At 41.0% G+C, this 15,547-nt stretch overlaps 1 protein-coding gene across 9 annotated transcripts in view; it reads left to right on the forward strand.

Moving 5' to 3' along the window:
• Positions 1-15,547, forward strand: part of HIPK2 (homeodomain interacting protein kinase 2) — a 217,894-nt gene that overhangs the window by 168,885 nt on the left and 33,462 nt on the right. For 5 of the 9 annotated variants that reach the window (XM_039472635.2, XM_039472638.2, XM_039472633.2 and 2 more), the window contains 3 exons: positions 7,478-7,620; positions 11,085-11,264; positions 14,822-15,103. In XM_039472635.2, the coding sequence (XP_039328569.1) occupies positions 7,478-7,620; positions 11,085-11,264; positions 14,822-15,103 (605 nt within the window). The remainder of the gene's footprint in view (positions 1-7,477; positions 7,621-11,084; positions 11,265-14,821; positions 15,104-15,547) is intronic. The other 4 variants (XM_039472634.2, XM_074379005.1, XM_039472637.2 and 1 more) reach the window with 1 other exon arrangement.

Genomic DNA, 15,547 nt, shown 5'->3' on the forward strand with positions numbered 1-15,547 from the left:
GGGCAACATAATGAGACCCTGTCTCTACAAAAAAATTTTAAAATTAGCCGGGCATGGTAGCACATGCCTATAGTCCCAGCTACACAAAAGGCTGAGGCAGAAGGATCACTTGAGCCCATGAGTTTGAAGCTGCAGTGAGCTATGATCATGTCATTGCACTCTAGGGTGGGCAAAAGGGTGAGACCCTGTCTCTAAAAAAAAAAAATAAATAATAGAAACACTTTATCATGTTTAAGTTTTGTAATGAATATTGAATTATGTCAAATGTTCTTTCTGTATCTATTAAGATACTCATGCTTTTTGTTCCTTAATCTACTAATGGACAAGTTATGTTAATATTTTTTTTAATATTAAACCATCCTTTTATTTATGAGATAAACTCCATTTGCTCATGTGCTTGATATGGTATGCTTTTTAATATTGGATTCAGTTTGTAAATAGTGTAGTTAGTATTTTTATATCTATGTTCATAAGTGAAAAATGGCATATAATTTCCCTTTCTTATAAAATCCTTATCTGATTTGAGTACAAGGTTACACCAGGCTCATAAAATATCTTCTTATTGTTATTACCCACATGAGCAGCTTTGGTCACGTGACAGGTACCAACCCAGTAACCACAAAACCAAGGAGGAATTAGCAAGGGGATTTTATTACTTGTAACAAGTAAGGAGAACACCAGAGATAGTTCTCAAAGCAGTGTCTCTCTGAGAGAAGGGCTGGGTCAGGTTTTATAAGCATAGGGTAATGAGGCATGATCAGATTGGATCCTGCAATGAATTGATGCAAGAGGCATGATCTGACTGGATCCTGCCATGGGGTGATGCCAGAGCTCGATCTGATTGGAACATGGATCCTGCCATGTGGTATCCATTTCTAAATTCCACCTACTCACCTCAGTCCAGGCACTTAGGTTCTGCCTGTGGTTACATACCTGGCTCATCTGGGCATGCTCAGGTTACATGACCTTTAACCTGTGGATCCATGGCAAATTAAAAAAAAAAAAACTCACAACTTTGTTAAATAAAAATAGAACCAGATGGATCTGATGTGGTTATATTATTATCTGTTCTGTTTTCCGGAAGTTTAAGTTTTTTAAGTTTATATTAAACTCTTCATCTCTTTGTTCTTATGTCCAAAATGACACTGTGCAATTGACCACTAACGCCAGTCACTGGTGGCACACAAAGTTTCGTCTTATTGAAAGTTTGTAAACAGAGAACCTTTTGTATTTAAAAAAGGCCTTCTCTTCCTTCCTCTCTCACCAGTGGGTCCTTGGAGCTTCCTTTTATTTGCATAGTTCAGTAGTAGGGAGTTCAGAAAAGACCAACATAGATCAGAAGAAGAACTACAGCTCAGTCCAGGGGCAAAAAAGCTTGTTCATACATTACATGAGTGGCAAAACTCCACACCAGTCTCCCAATGCTCTGCCTTTGTGAGTCCAAATCTACAAAACTCACGTGTACTTTTAAAGGATAATTACAGATCTTTTTTGTTTGCACACTTAACCCTAGTAAGCCAGGAACCGTCTCTGAAAGAAATAATTAGCATCTCTTATTAGCTAACACAGGCATTCTTCATTGTTAAGTTTGGTGGAACCAGTAGGTTCGGCAGTCAGAATTTGTTTCAGTCCTTTAATCGTAGCAAGGGAGAGCTTTACCTTTTGCTTACTTGAAAGAGGGTCCCTAGAGTGTTGTAAATCTCCAAGTAGATTTATCCTAAAGCTGTAATTAGGAAAGTGAACAAAAAATATATGTGTAAGGATTTTAATTGCTACTGTATTTATAACAGGGATTGTTGGAAGAAACTTGAATGTTCATCAGTAGGGGATTGGTTAAATAAGTTGATATACATGTAAAATGGAACACCATGTAGCCATTAAAAGGACATGGTAGACCTGTGTGTCTTGACATGCAGAGATTTCTAAGATATATTAAGTGAAAGAAATCCTGTCCTATCCAGTATTGTGTTGTGTCTTTTTGTCAGTTGCTTTTTATTTTTCTCTCCATTTGTCACTTAATCTATGCCAACATGTTAGCCTGTTGAGATGGGCTCTCTCCTAGATGTTTTTAAATGTTCCCTTCAAAGGAAGAAAATAAGTTAATTTATAAAAGTCTTATGGTGGCTATAAAAAAGCAGTAATTAAGCATTTAAACTGAAGCCTTCATTTTTCTATGGTTAAATTTCTAGGCACCGGGCAGAGGCATTCCAAATACTATTATTTGACTTAAATGTATTCAAAAAGTTGACATTATTCTTTTTTCTCTAAATATTGAAAATCTTTTAAAGGATTTTACCTGTGAACATTTAGACATGGAATCTTTGAATCCACTCCTCATGTTAATTTCATTTTCATTGCCCTTTTCCTCCCCATCTCCCAGCAGCATCACATAAAACTTTCAGGAAAACGAGCCTCTCTGGGGTACCCAGAGGATGTGCGATGGCAGGTGGAAACGGTAACCATACTTCTTGTGTCAGTGATATGGGAGTGATCCTTATGGATCACCTTACAACAAAAGCTTTTTTGGTACTGCCTAAAAGGAGCTGTCATCTCCATCCTCCCAAGCCCCACGCTACAGCTAGCATCTTGGCCACCAACAGAAATTATGAATGAGTAGGTAATGGTGGAGAGATGGGAGGCATAGTTCTTGATTGAGACAGTATTGAATTTATCTCACTTGTCAAATGGCAGGATCTAAAATCTCCCTTGAGTAGCAGGGCTAGAGAAGAAATTCAGAAATGCCAGATCACTGTAGACTGCACCCTTCCATGAAGAAGTGTTTTGCATTCTATAGCCAATCAAATCATATCACCTTCACCTCTTTATTTTTTACTTATTTATTTTATTTCTTGGGCTCATATTTGACCAACTGAACCTTTAAATGTTTCCCTAAAAGCAAATTGTTGGCTTGAACTCTTTAAAGTGTCCAAAATATGAAACTTGAACGTTTGTCACTCAAAACTCCTCTGAAAACATTTTCAGCAACCAGTCTTTCCAGCTGTTGTCCTGCTATGTGCTTCTCTCTTGACTGGCACCTGATTTTGTTAGAGAATAAGGAAGACTCATTCGTGCCACCTTTATGCAGTTACCACCAAGGCCTGATCCTCAACAAGGGGCATTATTTTTGTGTATAATTAACACAAGGAGAGGTAGTATGTTGGCTGAAAGCATAGGCACTGGGATTAGATTGCCCACATTCAGATGCCTGCCTCACCATGTACTGGCTGTATGGCTTTGGAGAAGTTATTTTTGAAATTTAAATTTAATTCCTTTTCAGAGTAATACATGTACTTTTTTTTTTTTTTTTTTTTTTTTTTTTGAGATGGGAGTCTTGCTCTGTTGCCCAGGCTGGAGCACAGTGATGCAATCTCGGCTCACTGCAACCTCTGCCTCCTGGGTTCAAGCGATTCTCCTGCTTCAGCCTCCCAAGTAGCTGGTATTACAGGCACATGCCACCATGCCTGGCTAACTTTTGTATTTTTTAGTAGAGATGGGGTTTCATTATGTTGGTCAGGCTGGTCTCAAATCTGTGATCCAACCGCCTCGGCCTCCCAAAGTGCTGAGATTACAAGTGTGAGCCACTATGCCCGGCCAGATGTACGTAATTTTTAAAAGTTAAATAATACCATAAATTTATAGGAAAATTATAGTCCTTTGCTCTATCCCATTCTTAATGTCTACTCCACATAACTATGTATATATATATATACATATATGTATGTGTGTGTGTGTGTGTGTATATATATATATATATATATATATATATATATATTTTTTTTTTTTTTTTTTGAGACAGAGTCTTGCTCTGCCACCCAGGCTGGAGTGCAGTGGTGCAATCTCAGCTCACTGGAACCTCTGCCTCTTGGGTTCAAGCAATTCTCATGCCTCAGCCTCCCAAGTAGCTGGGATTACAGGCATGTGCTACCATGCCTAGCTAATTCTTTTGTATTTTTAGTAGAGACAAGATTTCACCATGTTGGCCAGGCTGGTCTTGAACTGCTGGCATCAAGTGATCTGCCTGCCTTGGCCTTCTAAAGTGCTGGGATTACAGCTATGAGCCACTGTGCCCTGCCCATAACAATAATTTTTAACTTAACTGTTTAATCTGTTCTTTAATTCTGTGTTTCTAAATAACATGCCTAGACTGCTTTTTATTATTTTTTTTTCCATTTTAGGTATTATCCATTGAATTCCTATTATGGAAGATGAAGATTTAGCTTTCTAGCCCACTGCCATCACCATAACACACACACAGTTTCTCTCCTGTTCCTCCTCTCACACACTCTTCCTTTCTCCTATTCCTCCCATATAATTTTTATTCAAATCCTTTGTAATATGTACATAATTATCGATATTATATAACATTATTCTCAGTTGAACCTTATAATATACCGTGATTATGTTTTCTTTCTTACACAACTTTTTGTTTTTCCTGGAGTTAATGATTGCCTCATTTTTTCCCACTGGGTTTGTTTTCTATATATCTTATTATACAGTCCCAAACCCTTCCAGAGCTATAAAAGCTTTCTATGTTTAATGTGTTGATGTATTTGAGCATACTGATCTCAGTATGTTATGCTTTCTCTCTGAAAGCTTTTAAGACTTTCTCCTCATCCACAGTGGACTCACATTTCATGACTACATGTACATGCCTTCTTATGGGTCTTTTTTCTTACATTGTCCCGAACACCCTATTTGCCCTTTTAATCTGGGTTTTTTTTTCCTTTGATAATTTCTTCCCCTCCATTTTCTCTGTTCCTCCTTTGCAGAATTCTTATTAATTGGGTATTGGTACTTCTAAATTGATCTTCTAATTTTCTTATCTTTTTTCCTCTATTTCCTATATATTCTCTGTCTTTACTACTTTCTAAGAGATTTCTTAAACTTTTAAAAAATCTTCTTTTGAATGGTTAATTTCTGTTGTCATAGTTCTCATTTCTAAGAGTTTGTTCTCTGTCCCCTCCCCACCAAAAAAAGAGTGTGTTCTCTTAATATATTGATTCTTTACATGATCTTGTTTCATGGATATATTTTTTAACTCTGCAAAGGCATCAGTTATAGATTTTAGAAAATTTTCTTCTGATTCCCACACTACTTTTGTTTCTTCTTTCTTTTGTTTGCTTATTTTATTTTCTTTCAGGTCAGAAGCTTCCTTTACTGTGTAGTGTTCATTAGCTGTTCATTCCTATTTAAGACTGAAGCACTAAAATACAAATTGGAAATCTGGTGGGTAGAGGAGAGACTATTGAATGTGGGGTTCTCTATAGGCTGAAAAGAGGCAAGTCCAGCACTTTCATTGGCAGATCTCCTGATCCTTAGATGTCATATCTGCAGTTCTTTTCTCTCAGACTAATCATTTCCCCTCGAGAGAATCCTCTAGGCTCCTGCTTTGTTGGGGTGAGGCGTGGTATAAGCATGCACACCAAGGATCTGGGAACTAAGTGGAAATGAAGACTTGACCTTAGATTCCTTCAGTCTGTTAATTCATCTAGTTATCTATCAGTTTTTCAGCTTCTAAAATTTTATTAATGGTAATTGCCTCTCCCCTACTTTCTTTGCCCTTATGAATCTGTATATTTTTATTCCTTTACTATCATTTTAGTTGAGTGTAGAGAAGGCAATAAACGTGTATGTTTAATTTATCATATTTCTGGGAAATTTATTAATATTTAACTTCTGTGTCTCAATTTATTCATCTGAAAAAATAGAAGAAAATAACAGTCCCTACCTCATAGAACTGGTGTTAAGAAGTCAGAAAAAAAGTAGTAGTCAGAAACCCATTTATGACTTAACTCTGTGCTTGGCAAAGAATATGCATTAAGAAATGTTCACTCCATTCTTGGTAGTAGTAATAAATTATAAAAATGTCTGACAAAGTATTGTTGCAAATGAGCCAAGCATATCAATCAGTGAAGTAAGTCAAAAATAGTCTTTCTACACCATCTCTTTGAGGTAAAATGTTAATATCCGCTTCAGGGAAATAGAAAAAAATGATAACCTTAGCTTAATATCAAGATTTTTTTTAATGACATTAGTTAAAACTAATGTTTTTCATGAGATCTGAAATGAGTTCCAACTGACTAAGTCATTAGAAACCTTACTGCAAATGAAATTGTTACTCATTTAATATTTGGAATTTGCAACTCTTTGAATCAATTAAATTATTTTTCTGCTTTCTATTAATTAAGTAAACCCAAAATACAATTAACTGTAGTTGCTAGCCTTGGTGGAGTTGCTTCTTTCATTTTATCAACAGATATTAAGCACTGATGGTATGATATGTGGTCCCTGAGCTTTCTGCCTACATCAAAAGCAAACAAACAGCATCAGAAACATATAAGCGATCTCACTGGGCCTCATGTGCACCATGAAATATTGGAACAGGTAAACCGGTCCACTCAGCTCTCAAATGTGATTATATCATTTTTCTAAGCATCAATGTTTTTTAAACCATGACTCAAATCTGTAATCCATTTTCAGAAGTGCTTATTTGTACATATAAAACACATTGAGCACATGTACAGTTTGTGAAGCACTGCACAGGGTAAATTACGCAATGTTAGGCACATCCACTCTGATAGAAAGAGAGAGAGCTAAGACAGCAAATCATTAAATACTTGATCTGTCCAAAAGGTATTTTACTTTAGTGGCTACCCTTTAAGTGTCCAGCTTTAGACAGTGGCATTCAGTCTGAATCATTTAATAACCAAAAACAAGCAGGATAGTGATCATGGATAAAGAGAGCTTAAAACCAACAAAACACACACACACACACACACACACACACACCAGTGAATCTATTAAGGAGGAATCACGAAAGTTCATTTTAGATTTCTTAGAAAAATTAGATTCAAGCAGTGACTTCCACCTCTCATTTTTGCTTTGAGGAATCGAAGTAATTGTCACTTAAGCTATCGTCACAGCTAAGAATTTTACTTCATACTTGCTTGCTCTCAGATGTAGGTTCCAGATATTCAGTGATCTTCGAATTGCGTAAACTTTGATTCCAAAGATAACACAAGCTGGAACTTAGAATCGAATTGATAAACCAAAGGTAAAATGTTAAATAAAGGATACTAGGCAGAAAGCTCCTTGAGGGCAAGCAGTCATCCTCAGCTAGCCCAACTCAACTACCCCAATCCCCTGTTCATAGTTGTGAGACAGAACAATTAAATGAACTTTCAGAAACTTCAAACATCCCTCATTAGAGCAAACTTACAAAGAAGTCATTCTTCAACATGAATGAATCCCTTCCATACAACTGTGTCCCTGTACTTAATTATCTTCTACTTAGTTCATATATGTTCATTTTTTTATCTCCCCTTTACTTTAGTTTTTGAGGCCAGAGACCAGCCTCCCACTCTCACACCCATAAGAAGGTCTAGCACAACCCCAGGCACAGAATAAGTGCCGGATTCATGCAAATTAATTATATGGTTAGCAAACATGGTCATTGCACATGTCCTCTGTTCTACAGCAGGCTTGGCCAAGTGGGACCCAGCAGATCCTGCTTCCCCCAGCATGGCAGCAGCTTACTGGAGTGGCCACCCACACATCAGTGCAGCATGCCACCGTGATTCCCGAGACCATGGCCGGCACCCAGCAGTTGGCGGACTGGAGGTAAGTAGGAAACCCCTCTAGGGTGAGTGAATGTGTCTGGGATGGGAAACGTGGCCACTGTCAACTCAGGGCTGCCAGGCTGGCCTGTACTTGAATTCCTTGTAGAGAGGTTTTTAAAGCTTTAAAAAAATATTGTGTGGACTATGAGTGCAATGTGACAAGAAGCAATTTTTAAATAATAGACCAGGAGACGAGAAAATCTGCTTCATTAACTTATGCTCAGTTGTCATTGCCACCCCAAATTCAGTTATGTCATTTAATCATCAGTGCAAGTCACCAGACTGGGTTCTGGATGATGTTTGGTAGTTTCTCCAAATCAAATTCCACTTTCAGAAAACAAAGTCTGTCACCAGTGAAAGAATGCAGAAGAGGGTCCCCAAAGCCCCAAGCAATTCTAGAAAGTGTTCTGAAGATGTCCGTGACGGGGGTACTCTGGAATCTATCCGACCTCCCATGGGAAGGCTTGACAGAATGGGGTTTATTTGGAAGGGTAAACCCTGGCGTGTTTGCAGAGTGTGCTCTTCAGCTAATAGTCATATCTTATATATCCGAGTCTACTTCCCATACACCCCAGAGGCATCCACCCGATGCCTGCCAGCACACCGTACCCCCAGCATCTGCTTCCAGAGCTCCACCCTCCCAACTCATGACTTCCCCACAGATGCACTCCTCTGTTATTTTTATGGCTTGATGTCCTTGTACCTCCCCCCAACGCCACCATACTGGTCCCCTCTACCAGTGCACAGCCAGATGGCAACCCTGCAAGTTGTCCCCAGCTCCTCATGGCCCTTTTGGGTTATCTCTCATTCTGCACGAATATCAGGGCAGGGAATTCCCCTCAACTCCCTGACAGTCTCCGTATCACCCAGGGAGCCTCCCACAGTTCTTATTCTGACCTACGAGGTTATGATAAATTAAGATCTCTCAGGGAAAAAGTAGAAAGGTGGTGATATAAAGCCCCAGTCAGACCCCTACCGCAGCTTCCTCCATTCCTCCACTTAATTTTCCGCCCAGTACACAGTAGCCGGGCCCTTTCCCAGGGTCCCACTCACTCCCCACTGGCAATACCCTCATGCCACCCCCATTCACTGGAAGCAGTTTCTCCAAACCAGGTGGTGCTGGGTTCAGTCCCAACTCTGCATGACCTGGGGCCAGTTAACCTTTATGCACCTCAGTTTCTTCTTCAATAAAGTGGGGACAGTAATGCCTACTTCATAGGATTGTTGGGAGGTTTAAATTAAGATAAAATACAAGGCGCTTGGCCTATGTTTAACATGTACCATCGCAGTGCCTGGTACATGACAGGCATTAAATAAATCTGTCATCTTCCCTTCCCTCTTATCACTTCAGCCCATGCTCAGCAAGATCGCCTTTCCTCCTCCAGCTCATTAGGAGCAGCCAAGTGGAAAGCTGTCTGACCAGCTGGGTTTTTTTCCTCACCCCTTTCTCCCTAAAAGACCACACACATGACATGTTCCTTTTTTTTTTTCCCCTTTGTCTTTCAGCATTTATAGCTCATCTAATTTCAGAAATACATATACACTCAGAAATACATAAACGCTAATTTCTACATATTTTCTTATTCTTCCTCCCTCCTTCCTTTTTGACATCTCTTACCTAGTGACCACAGAAGACATCTAAAGCCAGCATACTCTCTTCCTGGTCTCTCTCCATTTCATGTATGAGCCAAAGAATATCCATAATTGTGGCTAAAAAACAGAAGTACCAGTGCTGGGTTGGACTCAAAGGAGACAGAATGCCACCTGTCTATAGGAGAAAGAGCTGTAACAAAAGAAAGAAGCCATAGTATCAGTTTCTTGGCTGGATGCATTGGCTCACGTCTCTAATCCCAACACTTTGGGAAGCCGAGGCAGGAGGATCACCTGAGGTCAGGAGTTCGAGACCAGCCTGGACAACATGGCAAAAGCCTGTCTCCACTAAAAATATAAAAATTAGCCAGGCATGACAGTATGTGCCTGTAATCCCAGTTACTCAGGAGGCTGAGGAAGGAGAATCGCTTGAACCAGGGAGGTGGAGGTTGCAGTGAGCCGAGATCATGCTACTGCACTCTAGCCTGGGCAACAGAGCAAGACTCTGTCTCCAAAAAAAAAAGCCCTAATATCAGTTTCTAAAGTCCATGTAAATACCCAAAAGACGCTATGAGAATCCCTACAAATGTGTTCATGTACTTTTTTTTTCTATTCATCCTTTTCCCCATGTTGCAACAATAGGATCTTATAGTTTTTTAAAATTCAAATGAATTATCCTTTAGCTTTTAATTTTATTATGTGTTCAATGGGTTCTTATGGGCAAATCTCTGAGTCAGTCACCACCTTTAACATTTCTGTGGGAAAAAAAGGCTTAGAGCTTCATACAACTCAGATTATAAGAATTTTCAAACGTAACCCATTTTTAGGATGAGGGCTGCCAGTATTTCTATCATGACTGTTATTAATTTTGATTTAATACCAACTTTATACTTGTCTAGTCAACCTTCAGTTAATCTAATTGTTCATTCAACAAGCGTGTAATTAATTGATCAGCTGCTACATGCCTGAGCATTGTTCTAGCCACTGAGGGAATTCAAAAGAACATTAACACTTCCTCACACCAGAAACATATGGTTCCCAGGCTTCAAAGTTTGTTTTTCACATAAAGTACATTTTCTTCATTGATAAAATGGTATTGCTAAGACATCCTGCCTACATCACAGAGTGGAATAAAATAACCCATTGAAGACACTTTGAAAATTCCCCTTTTACTTCATTTAAAACTTTTTTTTTTTTTAAATAAAATTAAGGTGAAACTTTTTTGATTTTACTTGAGACAGGGTCTCGCTCTGTCGCCCAGGCTAGAGTGCAGTGGCACGATCTTGGCTCACTGCAACCTCCGTCTCCCAGGCTCAAGTGATCCACCCATCTCAGCCTCCCGAGTAGCTGGGCCCATAGGAGCACACCACTACAACCGGCTAATTTTTTGTATTTCTGGTAGAAATGGGGTTTTGCTGTGTTGCCCAGACTGGTCTCAAACTCCTGAGCTCAAGCTGTCCGCCCACCTCAGCCTCCCAGAGTGCTGGGATTACCGGCATGAGCCATTTAGAATATCGTCCAGCATAACCATCTTGGCGCTCAGGGACTTTAAAAAGTTGGAGGGAATATTTATCTCTCGTCCCTAGAACTTAAAAACTCGGAGCTGGCACACAGCATTCTTCCTGCTTGAAAGCCCTCTTTCTCACTGACAAGTCAGATGTGTTTTTCCTGCTGCTTAAGCACCGCGCTTCAATTTTTCCGCACCCAGGAAACCCACCTAATGAGCACGCCTAGCCAGGCTCATCCCTTCAGCAGCTGCCCAGCTAGTGAGATAACCAAGTGCAGTCAGCGTTTCATGGGGGAGGAAGCTTGCACTTATAGAGGAGCTCTGCTTTTAGAACACCTCTAAGGCACCTTGTCTCGGCTCCCTCTCAGGAACACGCATGCTCATGGAAGCCATTACAATCCCATCATGCAGCAGCCTGCGCTATTGACCGGTCATGTGACCCTTCCAGCAGCCCAGCCCTTAAACGTGGGTGTGGCCCACGTGATGCGGCAGCAGCCAACCAGCACCACCTCCTCCCGGAAGAGTAAGCAGCACCAGTCATCGGTGAGGTAGGTGGTGAGAGCCACCCTAGGGAAGAAAAATCCTGGGAGGTGTGAGTGCTAAAGAAATGCAGTTTAGGATTAGGGAGTATCAGCAGCACTCTGAACATGGGACAGTTGCATGGGACATGAGGCACTCCTCTTCCTGCAGTGCCAGCAAAACACCCCGTACCACATGGACTGGCCTAGGGTTTGCAGGAAGCACTCACTCCGGGCTCTGTGCACTTGCTAGCCCTGCCTCTTGCCTCAGCCTAGAAGCAGTGCTGCCGGCGCCCTAGGGGTAGGTGCTTGGAATCACTGCATTTCAATGCCGTGAGAGCTTCAGTCCCTTTTGTTAATTACAAAAAAAAAAAAAAAAAAATGTAGTCACTAATACTTCTTAAATCATAGTAAGGAAGACTTGGTTTAAACTCGTGGCAATAGTATAGGGATGGATGCAACAGAATTTTGCAGTGAGCAAGAGAGATTGGACTCAACTCCATACAGCATGGGCAAGTGAAAATTTATAGCCAAGGCGAGGCTGGGGGCGTCAGTGGATGGGAAGTTACTAAGAGGAAACATTAGGAGTAAGGGAGGTTCTGCCTAAACTGACCTAACAGGATTCTTGCTAGTGAAAGGGCCAGGTGATCAGACATCACCTGGAGAATGAGGAACCTAATCAGATATCAAGGGTCATCAGATATCCAGGATGGTGGGTTCTTGCTAAACTGACTTAGCAGGGTTTTTTGCCAAAACTAGATTGTGCAGCAGAGTGCACAGCTAGATCTAGGAGAAGGTTCACAAGCCTGACTAAAGTTTGGTGAAGCAAATGATCTTTGTCACTTTCTCCTTGTCCAGAGAACACTCAGCCTCACCTGAAGTTTCATTTTGGAAACCATTTACCATAATAATTATTTTAAAATGTTAAAAATTGCTTAAAATGTTTTTTAAAATACCAAAGAAATGTGCTTTCTTTGTATCTAAGATACAGAAGTTTAACTGATTCAGCACCTTGCTTAAATGCAAGCAATAGCTTATTTAATCCCAGACACTAACCAGCAGAACACGAATCTTTCCCATTCCCTTTAAATCCGTTCTTATCTCAACACTTTTAAAAAATCAAGGCCAACAAAGGGTTGCATGATGTATGATTCCACGTATATGGCTATTTGGAAAAGGCAAAACATAGAGACAGAGATCCGCTTAGGGCTTGCCAGAGCGCATTGGAGAGGAGGAGACGGACTACGAGGAAGCCTGCGGGAACAAGCTATAAGCCTGGATTGTAATAGGGGGTTATGACTGTGCATTTGTCAAAACTCATCCAACACTTCAAAGGGAGACATTTTACTATATGTCAGTTATACCTTAATAACCTGACTTTTTAAAAACATAGAGATTTCCAACCCAAAGAGAGAGAGAGATCTTGTGACTGCAGGATTGCTCCTACCTCTTTTCCTAATGCCACGACTCGGAGGTGCTTAATTGCTTATTTCAATAAGTTAATCAAGAGAAGTCTGGTTTACAAAATGTCTAGTGGATTTTGGTTTTCTGCCTCCTCATGGAACCAGATACCAGAAACTAGGCCTTCTTCTTTTCATTCTCGTTCAAACACTGATCCAAGGGCTGAAGTTGTCATCCTTCCAGATTCCTTATTTGGGTGTTTCTGACAGCTCAGGGAAATTTATCTCAGAACGTTGGCTGCTTTCCAGAATGCTTTTGTTTGGCAGCCTTGTGACAACTCACCCATGTCATTATTACACTGGGTGGCACCAAAGTCCACTGTCTCCATTCTCATGGGCTGTCATGCCCAGCGAGGTCACATGGAGCATGAGTTCACCTTGGCTGAGTAGAGGCAGTAAGAACCCTCAGCCTCCCAACCTGTTTAGCAAGCCCCTCCTTTTTTGTCAACTCACCACTCAGCTGGCCTCATGAAGACTCACTGCCAGTACACTTCAAGATCGATATAATTATAGTGAAAGTTATGTATTTGCTTATTTTTAAGACCAGTGCCTTCAGCACAACAGTCTGAAAGACCAGAAGTCTCTCCCTTGTTGGCGATGTGGCCAGGCGTACTTTTCCTTAACAATGCCAAGTGGAGATATTAAAACCGCTGGTAGTGAAAAACATAATCTTAAAATTGTAATGTATTAGCAATAACAAATACATAGGTTTATAGTAAGTACAAACAATGATACAATCTTACCAGCGAAACAGATCACCAGTCCCCCGGAAGGATCTGGCACTAGCTTGACAGAAAAATAAATCCACCTTTATTGAATTATTTTCATTTTACTGCCATCCCTTCAGCTAGAAGGTGCTAGAATCTCCAAAGACATATAAAAGTCTGAGTTTCATTACACACTGGCATTAGTCTCTCACTGCATAGATATTACAGGTTGAGCATCCGTAATCCACACATCCAAAATGGTCCCCAATTTGGAACTTTTTGAGCATTGGCGTGGTGCCATAAGTGGAAAGTTCCACACCTGACATGTGGTCTCAGTCAAAACTTTATTTCATGCACAAAATTATTTTAAAATAATGTATAAATTACCTCGGGCTATGTGTATAAGGTATATATGAACCAAAAGAATTTTGTGTTTCGACTTGAGTTTCATCCCCAGGATTATCTATCTCATTATGTATATGCAGATATTCCAAAATCTGAAAAAAAAAAAAAAAAAAAAAAAAAAAAAAGAATCCAAAATGCTTCAGGTACCAGTCATTTGAGATAAGAGATACTCAACCTGAACTAGAGTCAGTGAGGATTTAATGGAGAAGGGGAAAGCTATTTTTCCCCTAAAGTTACCGAGAATCACATTAGCTAATTTAGTAAGGAATTTCAAGTTGATCAAAATTAAGATTAAAAGGTCTCTTTTTAAGAGTACTTTTTCCTCTTGCACTTTTCCCAATTCTGTATTACAATTCAAACTACTGAGCCTCCCATGAGGCTCCATGAAGCAAAATCCAGCAAAATCATTTTTAAGGATTTTAGCAATTATATGCACACAAATACTTTGACGTTCGTGTTCTTTGTCCAGAGAAGGAAAGAAGGAAAACTGAACCATTGGCCACCAAGGTTAGGTCCTTTAGATCCTGAAACTCTTAAAGAATGTTTCAGTAGAATAATCATTAGTAAGAAACCAAAGCTTTGATGTGGCAAACATCAGTTCTTTCCCTACCCCCAAAACAAGACTTAAGTACCTTTGAAGGGATGACACAAGACAGAGCTCAGAAGTAGGGCCTTGACCCTGGAGGCAAGGGGGGTGTTGGGGCAAACATAGCTGGAATCCTGGCATGACATCTGCTCCTGTAAGACATGTAGAGCTTGGGGCACTAGAGCCCCCTCCCTGCTCCCAAAACCCTGGCTGCTCCCTTTGTCCTGCTGGAAGCAGGCACGTAGATCCAGACCAGAGCCCAGAGAAGGACTGTGTAGCAGCTCACTGAATGGTCCCTTTTCCAGTCACGGATGGAGACTCATTGGCCAGCCGCTGTTTTTTAGAGATGTGGCAAAGCAGGTGCTTCTCCTTTGAAGGAGCTGTGGGCCTGACCTTCCTCTGTGTGCGAGTGTGGTTTTCTCATTACAGAAATGTCTCCACCTGTGAAGTGTCCTCCTCGCAGGCCATCAGCTCCCCACAGCGATCCAAGCGTGTCAAGGAGAACACACCTCCCCGCTGTGCCATGGTGCACAGTAGCCCGGCCTGCAGCACCTCAGTCACCTGTGGGTGGGGCGATGTGGCCTCCAGCACCAACCGGGAGCGGCAGCGGCAGACAATTGTCATTCCCGACACCCCCAGCCCCACTGTCAGCGTCATCACCATCAGCAGTGACACGGACGAGGAGGAGGAACAGAAACACGCCCCCACCAGGTGAGGTGGTGCCACCTTAGCCAGGAGGGTTTGCATTGTGTGTGTATATCTGACCGTCTTCCATCGTCAGACATAGGAAGCCCTCTCTCTGACCCCTCTTCTTTGGGTTTTGCCATCTCCTATGGTCCAAAGGTTATTTTAAGAGAATGTCAAATAGGTTTTCCATAATTGTTTAAAACCAAAATACTGTTGAATCACTTCGGTCTTAAAAACTAATGATAGGGGCTGGGCGCAGTGGCTCATGCCTGTAATCCCAGCACTTTGGGAGGCTGAGGTGGGTGGATCACAAGGTCAAAAGATTGGGACCTACTGACCAACATGGTGAAACCCTGTCTCCACTGAAAATACAAAAAAATTCGCTGGGCATGGTGGCCAGTGCCTGTAGTCCCAGCTACTTGGGAGGCTGAGGCAGGAGAACTGCTTGAACCCAGGAGGCAGAGGTTG

The sequence above is a fragment of the Saimiri boliviensis genome, chromosome 10 (genome assembly GCF_048565385.1).
Source record: "Saimiri boliviensis isolate mSaiBol1 chromosome 10, mSaiBol1.pri, whole genome shotgun sequence".
NCBI classification, from domain to species: Eukaryota; Metazoa; Chordata; class Mammalia; order Primates; family Cebidae; genus Saimiri; species Saimiri boliviensis.